This window comes from Eptesicus fuscus, chromosome 2 (assembly GCF_027574615.1).
Source record: "Eptesicus fuscus isolate TK198812 chromosome 2, DD_ASM_mEF_20220401, whole genome shotgun sequence".
NCBI classification, from domain to species: domain Eukaryota; kingdom Metazoa; phylum Chordata; class Mammalia; order Chiroptera; family Vespertilionidae; genus Eptesicus; species Eptesicus fuscus.
Genome location: NC_072474.1, coordinates 23,907,031 through 23,929,866, shown reverse-complemented (window position 1 = coordinate 23,929,866; position 22,836 = coordinate 23,907,031). Strand labels below are relative to the sequence as shown.

The window sequence follows — 22,836 nt, the reverse complement described above, 5'->3', positions numbered from 1 at the left end:
GGTTGGTATTTTCTGTCAAATCAGCTAAAACTTTATATCTTTTTCTAGTATGTTCATATTCTAGAATATGTTCATACGATTCACTTTTCTCCATTCTCTTCATTAATTACCTTACACCAGGGGTCCTCAAACTTTTTAAACAGGGGGCCAGTTCACTGTCCCTCAGACCGTTGGAGGGCCGGACTATAGTTTTAAAAAAAACTATGAACAAATTCCTATGCACACTGCACATATCTTATTTTGAAGTAAAAAAACAAAACGGCAAAAACACCCACATGTGGCCCGCGGGCTGTAGTGTGAGGACGCCTGCCTTACACTATAACTGAAGAGTATCTTCAGTACTTCCAATCAATTGAAACTGACTTGGAAAGGCCCCCTGAATAGGCTGGAGATCCTGGTTGTACTGTGGGGACTTTAAAATAGTAAAATTATTCATGGCATCTCTGCATGATAGGTTTTGGCAAAGATTATTGATCCCATTCAACTAGCTCTGCGGATTGAGTGAAAACCTTTCCTATCACAGTTGCTCCTGAGGGTTCTGATCACAGCTTCTGTACACAGAGTTCTCTAGCAGATTTAAAGAACCATACAAAGGGGCCAGGCCATTTTTTTCTGTTGACTTAACTTTTTTTTCCTTTAAGGGCAAGAGAGTTCAAGACTCTCTGGGCTTGCTCCTGATTTGGGGTTTTGGCATAGATTCTCAAACTTTGATGAGGAATAAGAGCCATATGGAGAGCTTATTCAAAATACAGAGTCTTTGGGGCCCATGCTTCTGATTCTGATTAGAGCTGGGTCAGAGTCCTGGAATCTGCATTTCAGCAAGCACCCAGGAGAGTCTGGTGCCGCCAGGCTCTGACTTTGATGAGCTCTCGATTTTTGGAATCATTCTGCATTGAGATAGCATTTCCCAAAGCTGTTAGAAATCTTACATAATCCATGGGTTAAAGAAAGTACAGCCAAATAGCATGGGAGCTAGCAAAAGCTGCAGTTTTCCATTCTCTCTCTTAATTAACCAGGAACTGTAGATGCTAAAATCTACTTCGATACCTTTTTCCTGGACTCCCTTATATTCTGCTACGGACTGAATGTTTGTGACCTCCCCTGAAATTTCTATGTTGAGAACTAACCCCATATGTGATGGCGTTAGCAGGTGGGGCCTTTGGGAGATGATTAGGTCATGACGATGAAACCTTCATGAATGGGATTAGAGTCCTTATAAAAAGTCCCGTTAGAGTCTAATGGGATTAGAGTGTCTGTGAGGACGCAGAGAGAAGACAACTGTCTGTGAATCAGAAAACAGGACCTCACCAGATACTGAACTGCTGACTCCTGGATATGGACCTCCAGCCCACAGAAGTGTGACAAAGTTCTATTGTGTATGAGGCCTGTGGTATTTTGTTACAGCAGCCTGCATGGACTAAGACATTCTTCCAAGGCTGTGCTGTTCCCACATCCCCTTTATAATCCCCATTCATAAGGGTGTGTGAGTTGAGGATTTATTTCTCTTATGTAATCTTAGGATATACATTTAATCCAGGAGGGGGAAGGCCAGAAATTATACGGTCCTGGGTAGAACCCTAGATATTTGTGAAAAGGACCATTTTTTCCATGCTGTGTGCAATAATAGAAAATGGTTCCTCTCGTAGAGCCTCCCATCTCATACAAGTGTCAGTTTCTCTGGGTCAGAGCTGGCCCACCTTATAAAAGGGAGCAAAGGGAAGCGTAGTGCTCATGACCACCAGAACTCGGCAATTCACTTTATTCTCTTGAGAAGTGAAAGAGCAGAAGAAACCTCATCAGCTTCTTGGAGAAAAATTGTAATAAGTACTTCAAAGACAATTGTCCCTTATTTCTTCCTGAACTTTCTGGAAATCAGAGTCAAGCTTGGCTCTCAAGGTAAAAGGGAAACTGATTAAGTACCTATCATATGCCAGGCACAGTGGCACATATTCAAATGAATTCCAGATGATCCTAAGTGTATTCTGCTGACTGCCACGTGCCAGCCTGAGGGTTTATTCCAAAGCGCACAGGCGACAGAGAAAAGGGACTTAGAGTTTCCAGTGGAGGAGAAGGTGGGTAGGAGATTGATAGTCTCTAGGAACCTATTTCTCCAACTAGGACAGTCTGTTCATCTGGCAAGGTTTGTCTCCCTCAAGGAGAAACCGGGCTAAGAGATGGGCCAAACCCCTACAGTCTCAGCATGTTTTACGTTATTGATTTGGGTCTCATAATAAGAAGGCCTGGTTTTTCTCCGGACATTTCGAGGCTTTTCTTGGGACCTTGCTGCCATGTGTCCGTAGGCAGTAACATGAGACAGATAACGCATGGATGGTTTTTGTTAGAAGAGTCTGTTCGCATATCCTGCGTGCCCTGCCAGCCCTCTGCCTCTGCTGTGAGCCTCCTCCCCATGGGGACTGCAGCCCGGCGGACACACCTGTGCTGGTCTCAAGCAGCTGTGGTGTATTCATCACAAAGCAGGTACTGGGGCTCCTTCTTTATCCCCTGGGCCACTCCCCACCCAGTGTGGACCGCAAATCCAAAGCTGCAGAGCATGATGGAAGGAGACTCAGTTTAGGAGCTTCGCCTGAGCAGCTGACACAGACCGGAGTCACTGCCCAGCAACAGAAAGTCTGGCACAATCTCCAGCGGCCTCAGCCAACGGGAACCTCTGCAGCCACAGCTTTCCTCTGAGCAGCCCCTCAGGATGTATCTAGTCATTGTGCCTGTTTAGCTCCTCCTTGCTCTTGTCCAAAAGCCAGATTTCTTCCTTGAAAGTCAGCAAAATCTCAATACTCTGAGGTTTCCGTGCAGGCAGAGAAGAGCAGGGAACAAGTTTAGGGAAGCCAGGAAGTATCAGCTAACCTTTCCTGAGGTTGATCTTCGGAGAATCCAAGCCACTGTATTCTTTTGGACTATCTTCAAGCAAGTGTATTTCCCAGTGCCAAGCCTCAGGATATCAAAGAACCACTTACAAAATACCTCCTCTCTCATAAGAAACAGAATGAGTTAGCCAAGAGGGCATCCCAGCCCATACATATCACATAGGCTGAGACCAAAAACCCCAAAAGCCTAAAGACAGTGAGAGGGTGTTTTTGGTGGATACAGCCACGGTCACTCCTCCACTATCAACCAACCAACGGAAATCTGAAGTCACAGAAAAGATGACAAAGTGAAAAATGTGGCGTTTCAATGACTGTAATAATAGATACAACACGGTAGCTATCAACATCTATGATTCATGCATTTTCCAGCTCTGACTGTGTTCTCTTCAACTAAAGCAATTTCAGTTTCTACTGTATCTGATATTGAAGTGTCAAGCAGTAAAATTCCGTGGAAAAACAAAACAGAGACCTGACAACAATCTAAGCTACAAACTCAAAAGCTGTTGCTGGGACCTAGCCAAGGGCAAGTGGTTACACACCCACACACTGTTCTTCTGAACATGCCAGTCGTAGCATCACAGTTCCCCAAACATTTGACACATCTGTAAAAGGTATCACCCTGGAGATAGTAGCCAGCTATTTCAGAGTTAGCATAGAAAGCAGACTACAATGATTTGGTTGAGCTTGGAGGCCAGAACCATTATCACAGGGATGGTCAACACCATTACCCCCCAAGGATTCCTGTCTAAGGCAGTGATCACCACTAGGGAATGAAGAGTCGAGCCAACAACAAATGCCCCACCCATTCTGACTATGGGCCACCCCCCATATCACATGGAGACCAGCAAACCTTACAATTTTCAACAAAGATGTTGACATATTATGCAGATTATTGATGACAAAACATCTGGGGTTGAAGCCACTCTCAGTACTGTCTTAGCAGAGCTTGTAAAGATGCTGAAGATGCCATCCGCCTTCCAAGACCCCAACATGTGGTTGGGGATTCACACAGCACATGCTATACACACCTTATCATAGCACTTACCCTGGTGCATTTGGTTGAACTGTTTACCAGGTTTTCTTCCTCTGACAAACTGCGATTGTGGGCAGTGGTCACGTCCCATTCATCCATCGCTGTAGCACTAACATATAGTGACATAGGAGGATGCTAAATAAATATCTGAGTATAACACCATGAAAATATACAAATCATGCTTACCCCTCATCAAGCACTTGGTATGGGCTGTATGGAAGTCATTAATTGTATTGCTGTTTAATTTAATTTATGTAAATCCTCACAGCAGCTTCACAAAGGTAAGTTTCTGTTGTTATCCTCACTTCATAGTTGAGAAAACTGAGAGACAGATTAGCAAATTGATCATTGGAGGGTTGGGGGGTAGGCCCAGAAGAGTGTGTGTGGAGAAGGTGCAAAGGCCAAAAGGCACAGAGTAAGCGAGGCGGAGGCCCCATTTCTTGGCTCCCGGTCTTTACAAACCCCTTGTTGGGATTATCTTTTTATTTTCCTTTCAGTTCTCCAAAGTTTAATTAAAATGGAAATCCCTGGATTGAGTTATTTTTCTCGTTGGATTTTGTCCACTAAAAATGAAGCCCTACCCTTTCTCCTTAATCAGACCGAGGAATTCCTTCTCCCACAGAGAACACACCCTTCACCACTTTGCATTGGGGTTGTTTGGGGCGGGCCAGGGTCTCCCCCTTAGACCAAGCACATGTGAGAGCAGGGCCTTGATACCACAGATCTGTGTGTTTCACACAAACTATAACAATAACTTGCACATAACAGGTTTTAAGCCTGTGCTTGCTGAATTAAGTTGTTATTATTTGTTGAATTAAAGGTTTGCTGGAAATTATTTCTGGGAAATGTACTGTTAAGGAAACTTTCTCTAAGAAATGGTAAGGATAACTTTCTATTATTAACTTTTCCGGGATTATTTATTTAAAACACACACACACACACACACACACACACACACACACACACACCCCACATCTCTGTGCTTCCTGCCCTAACATTTTCATGCTCCTCTGTGTCAGGGGTTTCACGCAGAGAAGGCTGAACTGTATGACAACAAAGGCTCCTCCTGTCTTTTAGAAGAGCTAACTGGCATCAGGGGCATTATGCCAGGAGTCCCTGAGGAGGACAGGAGAGAAGCAAGGATCTCCGGGAGAAGACGGAGAAAGAAGGAAATACCACTCTCAGGGCACTGGGTCCAGTAAGGACCAAAAACGAACTCGCTGCGTTGAGTGGTGCCCTGGGGTGACAAGATTTCAGAGAAGTGCTGAAAATCGAGACAGTGGGTGCTGGTCTTGGGCAAAGATTCAGAGCCCCACGTGCAGAGTGGGAAAGCAGAGGCAGTGAACAAAAGCAGACCACAGGGATTAGGATGACCTTTTACAAGTCTGAAGATTACAAGACATATCATTATTGTGTCGAGGTGTACAAGTGCTGGCGTTTGGTGCAAATCAGCCGAAAACTGGACAACCGGATCTCACTCAACCAAAACTCCAAGCACAGGCAGCCAGGACTCCTGCAATGACTTGGAAGATACCTTCAGGGCCCGGGCTCCTTCTTCGGGCTCCTTCTTCTTCTTCCTGCTCCTCCAATTGGAGTGGGGAGGAGGCGCCTTGGTCTCTTGCTCCTTACCTCACTGGGGCCACATGGGGTGTCAATTCCAGGTAGGAGGCCCTCTCTTTGATGTCCCCAGCAAACTTCCCCTCACATTGACCTCACACTCTGCCATGTGAACCTCACTTCTAATGAGTCTGGAAAAGTGAAGGGTTTTAGTTAGGCACTTTGCTGCCCCAAATAAATGGAATAAGGAGGAATGAATATCAGGTGGAATCTAGCAAAGTCTGCCACAGAAAGAACCAGGAAAGACAAGAAAAATTAGGGGAGACAATAACAAAAAAGAGTAGAAATTAATGACGTGGAAAGCAAGTTATAATGAGGATCATTGAAACCAAACTGAAAGGTGAATTTTTGAAATGACTAATAAAATAATTCCATCTCGAGAAAGACTGACAATATAATGAGTAAAAAATACGAGCTTAAAAATAATACATATAACATGATCCAAATGATGTTAAAAGAATAAAGCAAGAGAAGCTACAACAGATATCAATATCTGTTTTCTTTGGCGGAGAGACCACATTTTTTTAACTTTCAGTATTTTCTCAGCTTTTTAAAAGTAAGTGATCATATATGACTTTTATAAGGAGAAGAAAAATATTGTTTGAAAATTGCACATATAATGTTTCTTAAAAATCATTTTTACGATCAGCTTCCAAATCAGAGAATGCAAAGGTCTGAATTCAAAACAACTGACACTTTCTAATTGTTGGAAATCCAGGGATGTGGGCAGTGTCCGAATCAGAAGATGTGTGAGTCCCTTGCCTGTGGGAGCTGCCTTTTTAGTGGAATACTCTGCTTCTCCTCTAAGAAATAGGTTAGAGAGGGAGGAGCATTTGTTTCCAATGTCTGGTGAGTGGCCTGTTGATAAGCATCACCGAAGAGGAGAGCCTAAGGTTTTATTTGTTTTAAAGTTCTACATTTTTCTTAAATTTCTTTTCTCTGAGAATTTTTGGGCTGAAGAGGCTTTGGGGAGAAAGCAATAAACAAAATGTAACAGACTATTTCCTTGATGATGGGCTCTTGGCTGATTCCTTTGTGCCTCCCCCACCCCCTCCCCTGTGCTTCATTGTAAAATGAGGCTTGAACCTACAAATGAAAATACGGGATGGCATCGCAACAGACCATTGCTGGACAGTAAACCTTCAATTTCGTGGATCTTGATTTATTGTTTTTATTTTTTATTGTTTAAAAAACAATAGTCTACGTATTTAACTCCAATAGTCACCACTCTGAAACCAAACTGAAAGGTGAATTTTTGAAATTACTAATAAAATAATTCTATCTCGAGAAAGACTGACAATATAATGAGTAAAAAATACGAGCTTAAAAATAATACATATAACATGATCCAAATGATGTTAAAAGAATAAAGCAAGAGAAGCTACAACAGATATCAATATCTGTCTTCTTTGGCGGAGAGACCACATTTTTTTAACATTCAGTATTTAACATAAAGAATGTTTGGTGATTACAAATAGTAGTACATATGTCTCCTTTTTCCCCCCATTGACCTTCCTCTGTCCTCCCCTACCCCCTGGCACATGCCCTCACCCTCCCCTCCCCCCCCCCCCCCCCGCCCCAGTGTCTTGTGTCCATTGGTTATGCTTATATGCATGCATACAAATCTTTTGGTTGATTTCTTACCCATCCCCCCAATATTCCACAGCCTTCCCACTGTAATTTGACAGTCTGTTCGATGCTTCTCTGCCTCTGTATCTATCTTTTTGTTCATCAGGTTATAATTGTCTTTATTATCTATAAATGAGTGAGATCATCAGACCTCGATTTATTAATGGACTTTAGATTTAATGGACAAAATTTCTGATCCACATGTCTTATGTGAAAATTAACACCCTGTTGATTTTAAAATGCTTTGAACCAAGATTTGCTTATAATTAAATCAACAGGTTATTTTTGTGTATGTGTTATTAATTCACTATTACTTTTAACAAATTTCAACGAATAGACCATATGTTGGTAAAAACACTGTAGTTATTTCATTGCTATAAATAAGTATTACACAACAACAGCTATAGTCTACATATTTAACTCCAATAGTCACCACTCATAAAGAATGTTTGGTGATCACACCTCATTGTGAGGTAATTGGTTTTGTTGTCACATGGCATGACTTTCTGCAGCAGTTTTAATGCTGCCACCGATGTTCTGATGTTCCGTGCCAGTGGCTTTGATCCGGCATCTAGAAGGGTTCAGAAACCTGGAGAAGGTGCTGTGCATAAATTAAATAAGAGTCCAGAGACAAAACATAATTTTGGAAGGCATTACGGGGAGTCAGAGAAGGCTTAGCTAAAGGAACTAAGTTCTCCTTGTCTCAGGACCCCTTGCTTTTTTATTAACACAACTAGAAGCCTGATACATGAAGATTCGTGCAGAATGGGCCTTCCTTCCCCTGGCTGCTGGCACTGCTTTCGCTCTGGCCAGAGCTGCCTTTCTGCTCTGGCCCAAAGCCGCCTTTCCACCTTCCCATGCTGCCCAGAGGCCCAGAGTGGCTGGGTGGTGCAGAACGTCCTCCCCGCCCCTGGCACCTGTGTATGCAAATTAACCCACCATTTTTGTTGGGTTAATTTGCATACAAATTCCTGATTGGCTGGTGGGCACTGCAAAGGTACAGTCAATTAGCATGTTATTCTTTTATTAGGTAGATTTGTCCTAAGGCAGGGTGGAGATATACACATCAAAGGGTAGAGTTAGGTACAGAATCCATTGTCAGATTGTCAGGTTTGGGAGAAACTGCCTTTGGCTGTTCAGGTGTTTGGCCAACAGGAGGCAATAACATGTAGATTGAGATGCCCTGAGCTGTCTGGCAGCAAGCAATCATCCTTTTCAGGTTTGTGGAAATGCCTTTCAGCCATCCCAGATGATTCAGCCCTGCTGACATGCTGGAATTGGCTTCCGGCATCTCACCCTTTTTGATTTTTTAAATTTAACAAGAATGTATGTTTTCAGATTTTTAATTTCAATGGAAAGGACAGAGTTCTATTAAGTCCCTTTAAATTGCTGTCAGGTAATAAAAGAATTAGCCTGCAGTGAGTTTCTTTCTGAGCCAACAGTTCTTTGAGTCCCAATTTCAATGTCCAACAGTTCCTTATGTGTACATGTCAGCAATGATATTTCAGTTCTGGATGGTGGACAAATGGTGGCAATGCAGGTCTGACCTTTTCTGGTTTGGTCCTGGGCAACCTGCAGGGATGCACAGCTGCTGACTGCTAGCATGGCAAGGTGTCCTCACCATCTTCATTTCTGGACTGTTTCTCCTCTTGTCTTGGGACACTGCTATTCTGTGGCTGGAGCAATCTGGTCAGTTCCTCTCTGGGATCCGTTGTTGCAGGAATCCACACGGGCTTGGAGGAATTTTCTGGAAATATACAAACATATTCTTGACCAAAGGTTAGTAAAGGAATCTTGTCTATAAATTAGACTTGGCATCCTTTCATTTTTGCCCAAACCATTTTCCTTTGGCTTATTTTGACACCATGTGTGTTTTCATGAGTGTCTTGCTATCAGCATTACAAATGAAAATTAATTTTCAAAGTAAAAAATTTAAAGCAATTAAGGCTTGATGTAATTTTCTTACAGGATATTTTTCCACTACCACCCCTTTTTTGATTTAAATATTAGGAGGCTTTTGGAAATTTTACAATGCAGTCTTGAGAACTTTTAATTTTAATTGTCTGCATAGAAATATGACTGCTTTGGATTCATTGCATGTTAAGCAGTTTTTTTTACCATGAGATGAACCATCAGTAAAAAATTTAGTTAATACTTCAGGAACAGTTTTCTGCCCAGTACAATTAAGTTTTCTTGAATATTCACTTACTTCAATTAGCCAATTTAAATTAATCTGAAATAAGATTTATTTTTTAACTTTACTTGTCCTCAGCCATGGACAACAAATGACATTAATTAAATTTCTATTATTAGTCTTTGTATAATTTTTTACATAAACTTTGTCAGGGAGGCAAAAGCACAAATTATTTACTTTTCTTTTATGAGGTCTAGTATATTGACTAATAATTATAGTTTTCCAGACATTTGAAGGAAAACTCTATTTTCTACCCAAATAATTTTCAGGCCACACTTAGAGAATCTCATTTAAAAGTTTTCATTTTTCTTTTCTATACAAAGCAACAAATATAACAAACATGTTTGCTTTTTGATGCAGACTGATATTACCAGGCCATGGAGTCACATTAAATGATGCCCCTTACGTTCATGGTGACTATTAGTAAGGATCAGATTTAGTATTTTAACAACAATCTTTAGTTTATCCTGTAAATACTAGTGGAAGAGATTTCAAAATTTTAAAATTTCTCCTTTTTATTAAGCTTAGAATTTTATTTTTAAAGAGTACCCCCTTTGGCTTATTTGCATATACAGAGGGATTATGGGCGGTCTCAGTAATTTTCTTAGACTTTACTTGGATTCAATTACTTATAAAAATATTGGCTTCTCATATAACTTAATTTATATGAGACCTTGTTTATATTTTAAAAGCTAATTTATTAAGTAATTTAAGTAGGTATCTTTATTAAAAAAGCAAAGCCAGTGAATTTATAAACTTATACATCTGATTCACAAGGCACAAACACTGCCTCCACCCCCAGCCTATTTAAAATGCAGGCAGCTAGAGGCTTTGTTATTAAAATTCTGTCTTAATATTCTGCTGTTGGATTTTTAAGAAATATTTAAACTATTTTATTCTTCCCTCCTTAGAGGCCAAAACCTTCATAACATTTAAAATATATGTATATAAGTAAAATATATTAATTAATTTTTATTTGATAAAGCTTTCCATGTGATTTCAAGTATATTAAATCAGCTAAATTGAAAATATTTCCTTTAAGAAGAGAGAACAAATTATTTGAATCACTATGGGCCCTTGGAGTTTTCCAAAAATCATCCCTCAGTTATAGCCTTGAAATTTAACTTGGAAAGACATATATATATGATTTAAAGATTATATACTTTTTGTAATTATCTTATAAGATATCAATTAAATTTAAACTGGTTTTTGTATTATAAATTTCAGTTGGGATCACAGAATTAACCCTCTTTTTTAATTAGACCAATAAAATATTATATTTTAGGTTGAAATTTTACCACACTTGGCATATTAATATATTTTAAACTATTAATTTGTTTAGAGAAAATACTGATAGATCCTCCCTTCCCCCAACTGATGGACGGAGTATGAGGTAAACTCCACCTGCAGCCAGACATTCCTGAACACCTTATATGGACTGTACATTGAACCACCAATCAGCACCTGCCAAATACCCTAAGCCCCCGATTCCTAAGTCCCTAGGTCCCTAATCATGTACCTTACATGAAAGCACCAATCAGCGTGTGCTGAGTACCCTAAGCCCCGTTCCCTCCTTTCCTCCCCTCAAAAGGCGTGTTCACCCCGCATGCCCTCTTTTTTTCCCTCTGGAAGGGAGCCGGCAGGGGTCTTCTCTCCAATAAAGCCTGTGTCCTGGCATCCAAGTTCTCTGGCCCTCTGTTTCATCTTTCAAATACAAGAATTATTATCTCAAAAATAAATTTCTATACTTTAGGCATTTAGTTACCACAACTGTATAATTTCTGCCAATTTAATTTGAACCTTAAATTTTTAGAGGTGGCAAGTCAAATATTAACATTTCTTAGAATAATAACACCTTTATATTTTTAAGAATAAATTTAAAAAAATATAAGACATAATCAATTAATAGCTTTAATTCTGTCCTCTAGATTTTTCATGAGGCAAATTCAGATTATTGAACAAGTTTTTATCATTTGATTTAGTAAACTTTAAAGTTTTAAGTTGCCAGCGGCTCTGGAAAACCATGTTTGAGGCTGGCAAAACAGGTTTTGGCCTAGCTTGCTCTATTTAGATGTAAATTGGCCATTCTTTCCTTGGAGATTGCTGCGGGCAGGAAACTTTGGCCTACCTGCTTGTTCTGCTGGGGGAAGGGCGGCTAGCCCCTTCCTCCATTAGAGGCACAGCTAGCTTTCCCCCTGGGCTACTGGAACTTTATAATTAATATATTATTTATCTATGTTTCAACAACTTTTATGAGATTTAAATCCAATTATAATTATTTTATGGCATTTTCTTAGGCAAATTTTTGTACCAGAGACAATTTACTGATTTTCTTGGTGGCTTTAAGGTTAACTTTTGAATGCGGTCCACGATTATTTAAATAAACTACCTTTTATTATGGAAATAGCAATCTTGTTGCTAGAACCAGCTTGCATCTTTTCTCTGTGTGTGTCATTTCTGCCATCTTTCTGAGGAAAAAACCAGTCTTTGGGGTTTTATTCTGTAGCATTCGCAAAGAGATTTAAGTTTTAGCTCAAAACCTATCTAAATGTCCAAAAATCGGACAGTTGCATGCACGTGTAAAGAGCTTTTCTCTTTACACGTGCACAGAAATCCCAGACACATTTCTAAATTTTGTAAAACTTTTCATGGCGAGAAGGAGACTTTTTAAATTAGCATGCTCCGGGAGTGGGTGTCCATATTACAGGATCACCATGTGTCTCCCTTCCCCCACATCCTGCTTGCTTTGATTCGGCCTTGTTTCTTTTCCCAATTAAAGGCATGCTTAACAGATAAAGACAGATTCTAAATTTTTTCCTATTTTGCTTTCCAAAGTAATGACTAGCCCTTAGAGTTATTTTCGCCGAATTTTGCTTTTCCCAATGCGTTCTTAGGTAATTTTTAAACAAAGCATTAGAGAATCTCATTGCAACAGAGGTGATAGCGATAGCTCTGCCTTCTCCAGCCGCTTTTGAGATCAGGAGCAGAGGATCTGGTGGTTTTTTAGAATTTACAGATTTTCGATCCTCAATACAAATTTGGTATTTTATGATTTGAACAAGAAACTGATAGATCCTCCCTCCCACCAACTGATGGATGGAGTATGAAGTAAACTCCATCTGCAGCCAGACATTCCTGAACACCTTATATGGACTGTACATTGAACCACCAATCAGCACCTGCCAAATACCCTAAGCCCCCGATTCTTAAGTCCCTAATCATGTGCCTTACATGAAACCACCAATCAGCATGTGCTGAGTACCCTAAGCCCCGTCCCCTCCTTTCCTCCCCTCAAAAGGCGCTTTCACCCCGGCACACCCTCTTTCTCTCCCTTTTCCCCTCTGGAAGGCGGCCGGCAGGGTGATCTCCAATAAAGCCTGTATCCTGGTATCCCATGGTCTCCGGCCCTCTGTTTCATCTTACAGAAACCATATTAAATATGACCACGGCACTCCTTTTTCAGCCTGATTTTAAAAATTACCTTTTAATATTCCAATTTCTTTATAATTTTGCCTTTTAATCAAATTCTTCCCCATTATAATCTGACTTAAACAAAAAGTATCACCCACGCACTTACGCATCTGCGGGCTTCCGAAGCTGACATGGGCTTTACGCACAGTTAATTTTACCACCATCACAGGTGCTGTTTTATCCACTCAGGCGAATACTTCATCTCCAAATTGTCCATATTTCAGGTGCCAATTAATGCCGGTGGCCTTGATCCGGCATCTAGAAGGGTTCAGGAACCTGGAGAAGGTGCTGAGCGAAAATTAAATAAGAGTCCAGAGATGAAACAAATTTTGGAAGGCATTACAGTGAGTCAGAGAAGACTTAGCTAAAGGAACTAAATTCTCCTTGTCTCAGTACCCCTTGCTTTTTATTAACACAATTTGTCCTAAGGCAAGGTGGAGATATACACATCAAAGGGTAGGGTTTGTATACACAATCCATTGTCAGATTGGAAGAATTGCCTTCAGCTGTTCAGGTATTTGGCCAGTAGGAGGCAATAACATGTAGATTAAGATGCCCTTAGCTGTCGGACAGCAAGCAAATGCATCCTTTTCAGGTTTGGGGAAATGCCCTCACCCATCTCCAGATGATTCAGCCCTGCTGACATGCTGAAATTGGCTTCCAGCAGTTCCGACCTCGGTTAAGCCACTCCCCAGCCATGTGCATTTGTTTACTCACAGTGACTGGTGAATGCATGCATTTACTAGACCTATTCAGTATAAATTTACAATTACTGTAATACGTATAAAAAACTTTTCTGTGAAATTTAACTTTTAATTCATACTTAATTTTAATTACACAAATGTGTCTACATAAGTAAAAAAAAACAGGTAAACTAATTTGTCAATCTTTTAATATATGCATTTGTAAAACCTACTTTGTTATATAATGGACTTCTGGCTTTAATGAACACCTTGCCCGAATTAGTCCGTTATATCAAGGTTTTACTGTATAAGCACCAACTTTCATGTTCACAGGCCCAGATTTCTTGTGGCACCTCTAAACTGTGTGACCCTGGGTATTCCTAAAATGTACAGCGAGAAGGTCATTAATTAGGTTCAACTGTTATTACATGAGAAAATATATGTCAAGTTGCTTAGCACAGTGCCTAGGCATAAAAAACACTAAACAATGTTCATAAACATTTTGTACTAATTATTTAGAGAGGCCCATGTCTTGGAAAGAGGGAAGAAGTCAGTGTAAAGGGGCACGCAAGGAGAAGTGAGACCCAGAGGTAGCGCAGAGTTGTAGGATCTCATATTACTGCCAGAGATGATCCCATAGGGGTGGGCTGGATGAAGAGCACATGCAGCCCTGCCACCAGCTCAAAGCCTCCTTTCCGCAGGACATTTGCTGGAAAATGAATAAATAATATAATTTAACTAGAGGCCCAGTGCATGAAAATTCATGTACTGGAGGGGGATCCCTCAGCTCGGCCTGCCCCCTCTCACAGTCTGGGAGCCCTCAGGGGTGGGAGGCGACCCGGAGATCAGGGGAAGGCGATGCCCCATCATACCTCTGCTGCTGCCACTGCTGGTAGCGAAAGCCTCAGCTGGCCCTGGTTACCTGAGCCTCGGGCAGCCCTGGGTGGCTGGGAAGCCACCATCTGAGGCTTGCCTGTGCCTCGGGCCAACTGGGTGGCTGGGGGGCAGAGAGAACTGGGAGACTCTGGAGGCAGGCTGGGCTGAGGGGACTGGGCACCACCATCTTGTGGCTGTGGGTGCCCCATCTTTGAGGGCATGGCAGTCAATTAGCATGTTCCCTCCTTTTTGGCTGTGGGCACTGCCATCTTTGAGGGTGGAGCAGTCAATTAGCATATTCCCTCCTTATTGGCTGTGGGTGCTGCCATATTTGAGAGCAGGGCAGTCAATTAGCATATTCCCTTCTTATTGGCTGTGGGCGCCGCCATCTTTGCGACGGCGTGAGGGTCAATTAGTATATTCCCTCTTTATTAGATAGGATACATTGTCATGAAAGTCAATACATAAATCTGTAATGACTGTAGAAATGAAGGATGATCTCTGGAGTTGTGCAGTGCCCAAACCTGCAAAACGGTACAGGGCAGGCAGCCCTGCACTATACACTGTACATACAGGATGGCTCTACCCTTTTTTCAATCTCTTCCTAAGTTGCTGCCGTCTTATGTTTCATGTTTCCTGGTGGGCCCCTTTAAATTCTTTCTAGGTCAAGGCAGGGTGGGCATATAACTACATTACTACTAGTAAATGGGCATGGGGAAGACGTTTGGAACTCAGAGCACACCAAAAGGCAGAGTCAAAACTGAATGAAGGACAAATTGGTCAGTGCCCCCCTCCCCTCTTCCCTCCTGCCTCCCGGCCACTCTATCTTCCTGTGATAGCACAAGTAAGAGTCGGCATATCAGGAGAAACTGCCTCCCATGAGACTGCCCCCACCTGGGGGTTAACGGGCATGTGAGTATAAACCAGGAGTAAATGAGCTCCTTTTTTACACAGCTGGTGAGTTTACATGTGAAACTCATTAACCCCAGAAGTTGCTTGGATTGCAAATGCAGCCATCCTGTCTAATAAAGAGGGAATATGCTAATTGACCATCACTCCGTGACAAAGATGGCTGCACCCACAGCTGAGGCCAAGTTCCCATAAGGAGCCTTAACGAGCAATCAGCAGGGACCTGAGGCTACACCCTCCTCCGCCCCCGTGGGGCTTGACAGGGGACCTCAAGGTGCACTTCCTCCCCTGGTGCTGGGCTAGGGGACCTCAGGCTGCTCCCCCCACCCCAGCTCCAGGCCAGGGGACCTCAGGCCAGGCCCCCCACCTGGTGGGGCTTGACAGGGGACTTCAGGCTGCACCCCCCACCCAGTGGGGCTTGATGGGGGACCTCAAGGTGCACTTCCTGTCCTGGTGCTGGGCTAGGGGACCTCAGGCTGCTCCCCGCAACACAGCTCCAGGCCAGGGGACTTCAGGCCATGCCCCCCACCCTGGCACCAGGCTGGGGGACCTCAGACCGCACCCCTGCCCAGCAGGGCTTGACAGGGGACCTCAGGCCACAGCCCCCACCCCAGATCCGGGCCAGGGGACCTGAGGCTGTGCCCCCCATGCCCAACTGGGCTTGATAGGGGACCTCAAGGTGCACCCTCAGTGCTGGTTCGGGGGAACTCAGGCTGTGACCCTCCCAGCGGGGCTTGACGGGGGACCTGAGGCTGCACCCCCCTTCTGGTGGGGCTTGACAGGGGACCTGAGGCTGTGCCCCCCCACCTGGCAGGGCTTGACGGGAACCTCAAGCCATGTCCCCCTCCCAGTGAGGCTTGACAGGGGATCTCAGGCCATGTCCCCCACCTGGCGGGGCTTGATGGAGGACCTCAAGGCATGCCCCCTGCCCTGGTCTGGGCTGGGGGACCTCAGGCCACGCCTCCCATCCTGGCACCCATGTCCCCTGGGCCAGGGGACCTGAGGCTACACCCCCTGCTGGGCAGGGCTTGACAAGGGTGGGACTGGCCAGGTCTGGATCTAGCCCAATGGGGGTGGGGGCCGGCTGGGTCTGGATCTCATGGGATTTTGAGGTGCAGGTGGGTGGGCAGGGACTTGACTCTGGGTCCCGTGGTGAGCCCCAGACTCTGACAGGAGGAAGGTTTTCATATACATTTTACTAATTTTCTTTCATCTCTGACACTTCTATTATAGAGAAAGGGCAAATAGCAATATTAAATTATTTCCTCTAATTAATCCCCTTTTAATGTGCACGAATTTGGTGCACCGGGTCACTAGTGTTTAAGAAAGGCTGATTTCTGGGGAAGCAGGCAGGTTGGGCACTTGGAGTTAGAGCTACAGCTCAAAGTCAAGCAAAGAAGATGATGCTGACAAGTTCCGCTAAGTATTTCCTTCTTACTCCTATTTTTTATCATCTGCCTGCCAGCCCTTCTTGGCTTTGCTGGCCTTACAGCCTACATCCAGGGCTTCTCCCTGCCCCTCTATTCCTGTCTCACCCTGGAACAGGAATAGGAACCTGGTTGCTGGTTGAATTATAGGTTTGACTGTGAGGGTGGAATGAATCTTGGGGGCAAACAGAGTAGGGACACTGGCTTGTGACAATAAGAGGAAGTTCACTTTGGGAGTCTTGGGGTTTGTGGCTAGAATGGTGGAGGTATTGGGGGCCCTTGAGACTAGTGAATGGTGCTCAGGAATCTCTGGGGGAGATAACTCGCTGGGCTCTGTTACAAGGGCATCAGTAACCATAGGAAACCTGACACCAGGAATTATGGGGCTTCCAGGCTGGACACCAGCACAGGGCAATCAGGAAAAAGGACCCCAAGTCACAGCAGGGACACTGTCCTGTGAGTACTGGTCAGAGCACATCAGGATCCAGTTCTGTGGCAACCAGGCAGGTGCTACAGTGGGCCTTGGGCAGGGATGGGCAATTTTAGGACCTGTTACTTAAAGCTGGGTCAGAAAGCAAGGGCCTAATTCTGGAGACAAGGTCCTGAGCCTGTTCCCTCCTTGCTTCTCTGTCTCCACTGGATCGACAGCTGGAAGGTCTTGACCAACTCCTTGCTCCTCTGTTAAACTGACCGTTCTGGACTCTTAACCCCACTTAGTCTCTCTGTGACAGGAATGAATGTGCTATACGACTTAGAGTAGTCTGACTAGCCATGGAATAGAACCAAACTAAGAATATACTAACAAAGTAAACTTATAAAATTTTTATAAAGCTACCCATGTTAATCTTAGTAAATGTTAAACCCAGTTTATTACTATAACCTGATTTTTCCCTCAAAATAGACCTCGGATGTTAAAAGTTTTTACTATACACTATAGTCTCCATTCCTGTGTGAGCCTAGGAAGAGCCCCAGCCTCAAGGCCCACCCGGCTGATGCCAACCACCCAGTCAACAGGAATTCAGCGGGAAGAAAGCCCAGATGGCCAACTCAAGAATGGTGGCCTTAAAGATCCAGATCAGGCCTGTGGGAAGACGTCCTGCGCAGCCTGTACATCCAGCACATCCTCCGCGAAATCTTCGCTAACCTGAAAAATAACCTTCTCTAGTAAATAACATCCTATATAATAATAGACAAATATGCAAATTGACCATACCTCCCACACACCCAGAAGCCACACCCACAAGCCACGCCCACCATCCAATCAGAGCGAGTATGCAAATTAACCCAAACCAAGATGGCTACAGCCACAGAGAGCAAGGTTCCCTAGGTAACAGAGGAAGCCAAGCTTTCTGCCAGCCGTTGCAGGCCTAAGCCTCCACTCAAGCTACAAAGTTTCAATTATAGAAGGTAAACAAATTCAAACAAATGGCAGCAGAATGGAGCTTGAGAGAGCAGGCCAGGGTTGCCGCTGGCAACAGGGGAAGAAAAGCTTTCTGCACACCCTGGCTGGGCCCTCCCGCTTAAGGCAACAAAGTTTCAATTATAACCCCAACACAAATGGATTCGGGCCTCGGAGGGAGCCCCAGGCTTGGCTCTGCTCCAGGCTACAAAGTTTCAGTTGTAGAAGGAAAATAAATTCCAGATACCAGGGTCTCCGCTTGCGTCCCAGGGGGCGTGGCCCACCTGCAAACCACCACAGGCCCCTCGCTCAGGCCGCCCCATGCCCCAAGGGAACCCCACCTTGATCAGGGACACCCTTCAGGGCAAACCAGCTGGCCCCCACCCCTGTACCAGGCCTCTATCCTATCTAATAAAAGAGAACTATGCAGATTGATCATCACTGCAACACACAATATAGCTGCCCCCATGTGGTCAAAGATCCTGCCCCCATGTGGACACAAGATGGCCACCACAAGATGGCCAGCAGGAGAGGGCAGTTGGGAGGCACCCAGCCTGCAAGGGAGGGCAGTTGAGAGGGGCCAGGCTTGCAAGGGAGGGCAGTTGAGAGGGATCAGGCCTGCAAGGAAGGGCAGTTGGAGGTGATCAACCCTGCAGGAGAGGGCAGTTAGGGGTGACCAGGCCAGCAGAGGAGGGAAGTTGGGGGCAAACAGGCTGGCATGGGAGTGATTAGGGGGTGATCAGGCTGGCAGGCAGAAGCAGTTAGGGGCAATCAGGAAGGCAGGCAGGCAAGCAGTTGGGAGCCAGCAGTCCTGGATTATGAGAGGGATGTCCGACTGCCCCTTTGAGGGGTCCGAGATTGGAGAGGGTACAGGCTAGGCTGAGGGACAACCCCCCTCCATGCACGAATTTCGTGCACCGGGCCTCTAGTACAGTATAATGACCAATACTTTTCTCTGGGTCAGAAAGCAGGATATAAGTCTTCAAAAAAGGCCGGGTTAGTCATGCCTGCCATACATCGCTAAAGAATCCTTTTTTTTTTTTTTTTGTATATTGAAGAAACCAACTGTTCTGGATCCTGCATGGGTCTGGGGCAGCTTGAATACAAGACTTTGGCTGATGTTAAAGATCTATATCAGAACCAGCAAGAACACTGCCTGCATGTCCACAGCCCCCGCCCCCTGACATCTTTGTTCTGCTTTCCTTTTCCTTCCTGATAAAAACCCCTGCCTGCACTGAGATGTTAAAATGGGCTTTGGGACGAGAGTCCCCCATCTTCTCAGGTGACCAGCACTTGAATACCAGTAAACCCTTTTCCTTCTCAGCAGCACTGTCTCCTGAATTTGGCTTTTCTTGCAGCAGGCGGCTGGAACTGCATTGGGTTTCACCACCGCAGGCCAAGCCCCTTCCCTTGACAGTTTAGATGAATCCAAATGCTCCATATTTGGAATTAATGAGAAACCAGGCATTTTCTGGGAGCTTTTGTGCCACATTTCCATATTCCTATCAATGTTACCAGCATTCTTTTAGGATTATCTCACCCTTTTGTTCCACGTTTTCATATCCAATTAGTGATTGAGGAAACTATCCTAACTTCTTTCTCTTCTCATTTCCTCTGTCTCTTCACCAGTAGCCCCACTCCTTCCCATCTACCACCTATGGCACTGAACTCATAAATCTCTATCCATCATTCTTCAGAGTCACTTTGTGTTTCTGTGTACTATGTGCCATTTATGTGTACTCAGTCCACTTTGAAAGTTTGCGTTTTACCTTCTCTTATGTCCTGTAAAATTTACCACTTTGTTCTTGTAGTCATTTATTCACTAGTAATTTATTGAGAGCCTGTTTCAGAGTCTGAAGGATCCTATGTAGTCACTTCTACTGCAGATACAGGGATCATAACATACTCAGCTAATCAAAGTTCTCCATTCACATCCACTTACTTCCCAGGTAAGAACTTTGTTCCTCCCACAAATACTTTCCTTCTCATTTGAAAATATCTATTTATGAATTTACAACCATGTTAAATCTGTTAAACCTCTCTACCTTGTAAAAGAAATAAGATTCTAAAGAGTCTATCTTTTCCACAAATCCTTGGTTGGAGTGTGGCTGAAACAAGTATCACAGAACCAACTGGAAAGAAAAAACAACAACACAAAAAACCTTAATCGGACACTAAAACTTTTCCATTCTACAAGGTGAAATCCTTTGACTTTGATCTGCCCTGCCCCTTAAAAGGCAGGTGACTGCTGGGGACTCTATGAACATTGGTAAATATTAATATGAAAAAGTCAGGTTCATGAACCCCTTTTATTTGATTTTCCTGAAAACCTGCCAGATGAAAGTTCTCACTTTTATCCACCTTCATTGTTACCTTCAGAGCAGCTCTCTCCATGGCAACTGGAAACTTCACGGGGCTGGAATAATCCCTTCCAGCTCCCAGCACACAGTCAAGGAATTTTAAAAACAGAGGACTTTGTAACCACAAAATGCTCTCTGAGACTTAAAAGGCCACAGAGCTCCAGATAAATAGCCATTTGTCTTTCTTCTGAAGGTAAGCACTGGGTTTAGAAATGTTTGTATCATCTTCTGTCATTTTTTTAAATTGCTAACCGAAGAATCTTAACTCTTCCACCCTTTTTGTAAAAAAAAAAAAAACTATAAAAGTAATCCCAATATTTTTGTTCCTACCCCGCAGTCATTATTAGCTCATCTCTGGGCCAAAATCTGACATGAGATACTGTTAACATTTGGCATTTCGTAAGCAGTTGTTTGAAGAGATTAAATTTTGTTCCAGAAGCTGATTGGCTCTGAAGTTGTCCTCTTACCCCTTTAATGACCACTGAGTATGTGGATTTTATCATGGCTCATGAGGTCTTGAAATTCTTTTTATTTTTTGTAAGATCATTTGCACTTTAAATAAACTAAGGTCTAAAGACTGACCAGTGTTTTCTGAATGTTACTATTTTTCTTCCAGCACCCTTCTTTACATAAAACCTCCTAACTCTACATGGCATTGTCAATTTTTTAAAATTTATTTTCTCTAGTTTTATTTACATGTTTCAGTGATCGGGACCACAAGCCACTGGGAGCTTTCCTTAGCAAGGAGATAAATGAGGGTGTCTCCTGTCCCGGGCCCTGTGACTTACACCAGGATGAACAGAGAAACGTATTCTTCTTAATTTTTGACTCTAGGTTTAGTTCAGAAAGGCCATGCAGCAACATTCTTGGTTCCCCTACAGTCTGAAAGTCTACAGCCAGGATAGTTTCCTGCTGTTTGGGGTTCGCAATGACCTACAGACCAGACCCCCTGTTGTTCAGAAACAGCTTGTCATTGCAAAGCAGCTTAGCCACCCAGTTAATGAACCCTTTCAAACACGTTGCAGGCATAATAATTAAAGCCTTATTTCCCCCCTTCGCCACAGAAGTTCCTCCGGTGCAAGTTCACACCGTGGGCACCACCAAACCCGTCTTCCACTCCATCGGAGACAGACTGCAGGCCAAGGAGGAGTGGAAATGTGCTTCTGGACAAGGCTCTCAGGGTCCTGCCTGCCATTGCTCCTTCTCCTCGGCCTTGTGCCCTCCGCCGGGACAGAGAAGCGCTCCGCCCAGGACAGCAGCGGCGCTTGGAGTCCTGGCCCGCTGACGGATGTCCTCCGCGCCCTCTCTGCGGGCGACCACCCGCCCCTGAACCACTCAGGAAGCCTCATCAAAGCATTGTTGGAGGAAACTGGCTGCCCGCGGAGGACAAATGGAATGCGAGGAGGCTGCAACCTGGTCAGTGCCATAGAATGGGATCAGGTACCAGGGCATTCCCCAAAGAGAGCGGGATTCCCCAGCCATCAGCTTCGGTAAATCACCATCAACGCGAACCTTCCAGGAACCAAGAGCGCAGTGCACCGTGGCCTAATGGCTCCCCTGTTTGGGAGACAGAAGTCGTTCGGTGTCCTGCGTATAGCAGCTAAAGACAGGGAACATTTTCTTTTTTTTTTTTATTAAAATGGCAATGTTTAGGAACGTGTTGCTGCACCCCCTTCCGCAGGTTGGGAGGTATTCACGTGTGAGTGGGGACTTGGTGCTGTCTTCTTTCTGGTTTACTAATCTCTTTGGGGAGTTTGCTGGGAACTTGTACGTGATTGGTTGGATACAGGCTATTTGTTTTCTGAGGCTTGAAAATAGCAATCGGATAGTTGTCTGATGTTGAAATTGTTAAGTACTTTTTCCTGGATATCCACTGGCATTTTCTAATTTTTTTGCGTGGTGGGTAGTGAGAATCATCTTTTGGGAAGTAGGGGATCTGAGTTGGGGGATGGGAGTGCCATGGGCAAAGCTACAACGAGGCCCAGGCTCCTGGGGTCCAATCCCAGCCTTTTCCTAGTCTAGCAGGTGGCTCAGACCCTGGCTGCACATCGGTGTCACGGGGCAGATTTCACAAAATGCCCATGTTGGGGGTTCCTCTTCTGGAGATTGAGGTTGGTTTTGCCTAGCATGGAATTTTAACAAATGTCTGCAGGCCACTTTCATGTACAATCAGCATTAATGTGGTGTGGGCTCAACATGTCCGCATTAGGGTGGGTGGGTGGCATGGTGGGGAGATGGATAGCAGCAGCACAAGCGGTAAGAACCCATGTCCTAAACTGACTCCAAAGAAAAACACGAGTTACCATTCCTTTCCTGCCTGATGAGATTTTTCAGAATGAACCCACAAACAAATACA

General features: G+C 44.0%; 2 protein-coding genes across 6 annotated transcripts in view; both read left to right on the top strand.

Annotated features, from left to right (window-relative positions):
• Nucleotides 1-19,197, top strand: part of MRC1 (mannose receptor C-type 1) — a 120,287-nt gene extending 101,090 nt beyond the window's left edge. The window contains exon 31 of one of the 3 annotated variants that reach the window (XM_054725901.1): nt 19,179-19,197. The gene's annotated coding sequence lies outside the window, so the exon portion shown is untranslated. Of the gene's footprint in view, nt 1-5,335; nt 5,379-17,622; nt 17,891-19,178 lie in introns of those variants that run through there. The other 2 variants (XM_054725899.1, XM_054725900.1) reach the window with 2 other exon arrangements.
• A 2,438-nt stretch (nt 19,198-21,635) lies between these two features.
• Nucleotides 21,636-22,836, top strand: part of SLC39A12 (solute carrier family 39 member 12) — a 68,286-nt gene continuing 67,085 nt past the window's right edge. For all 3 annotated transcript variants that reach the window (XM_008148836.3, XM_008148835.3, XM_008148834.3), the window contains exon 1: nt 21,636-21,896. In XM_008148836.3, coding sequence (XP_008147058.2) covers nt 21,636-21,896 — 261 coding nt within the window. The remainder of the gene's footprint in view (nt 21,897-22,836) is intronic.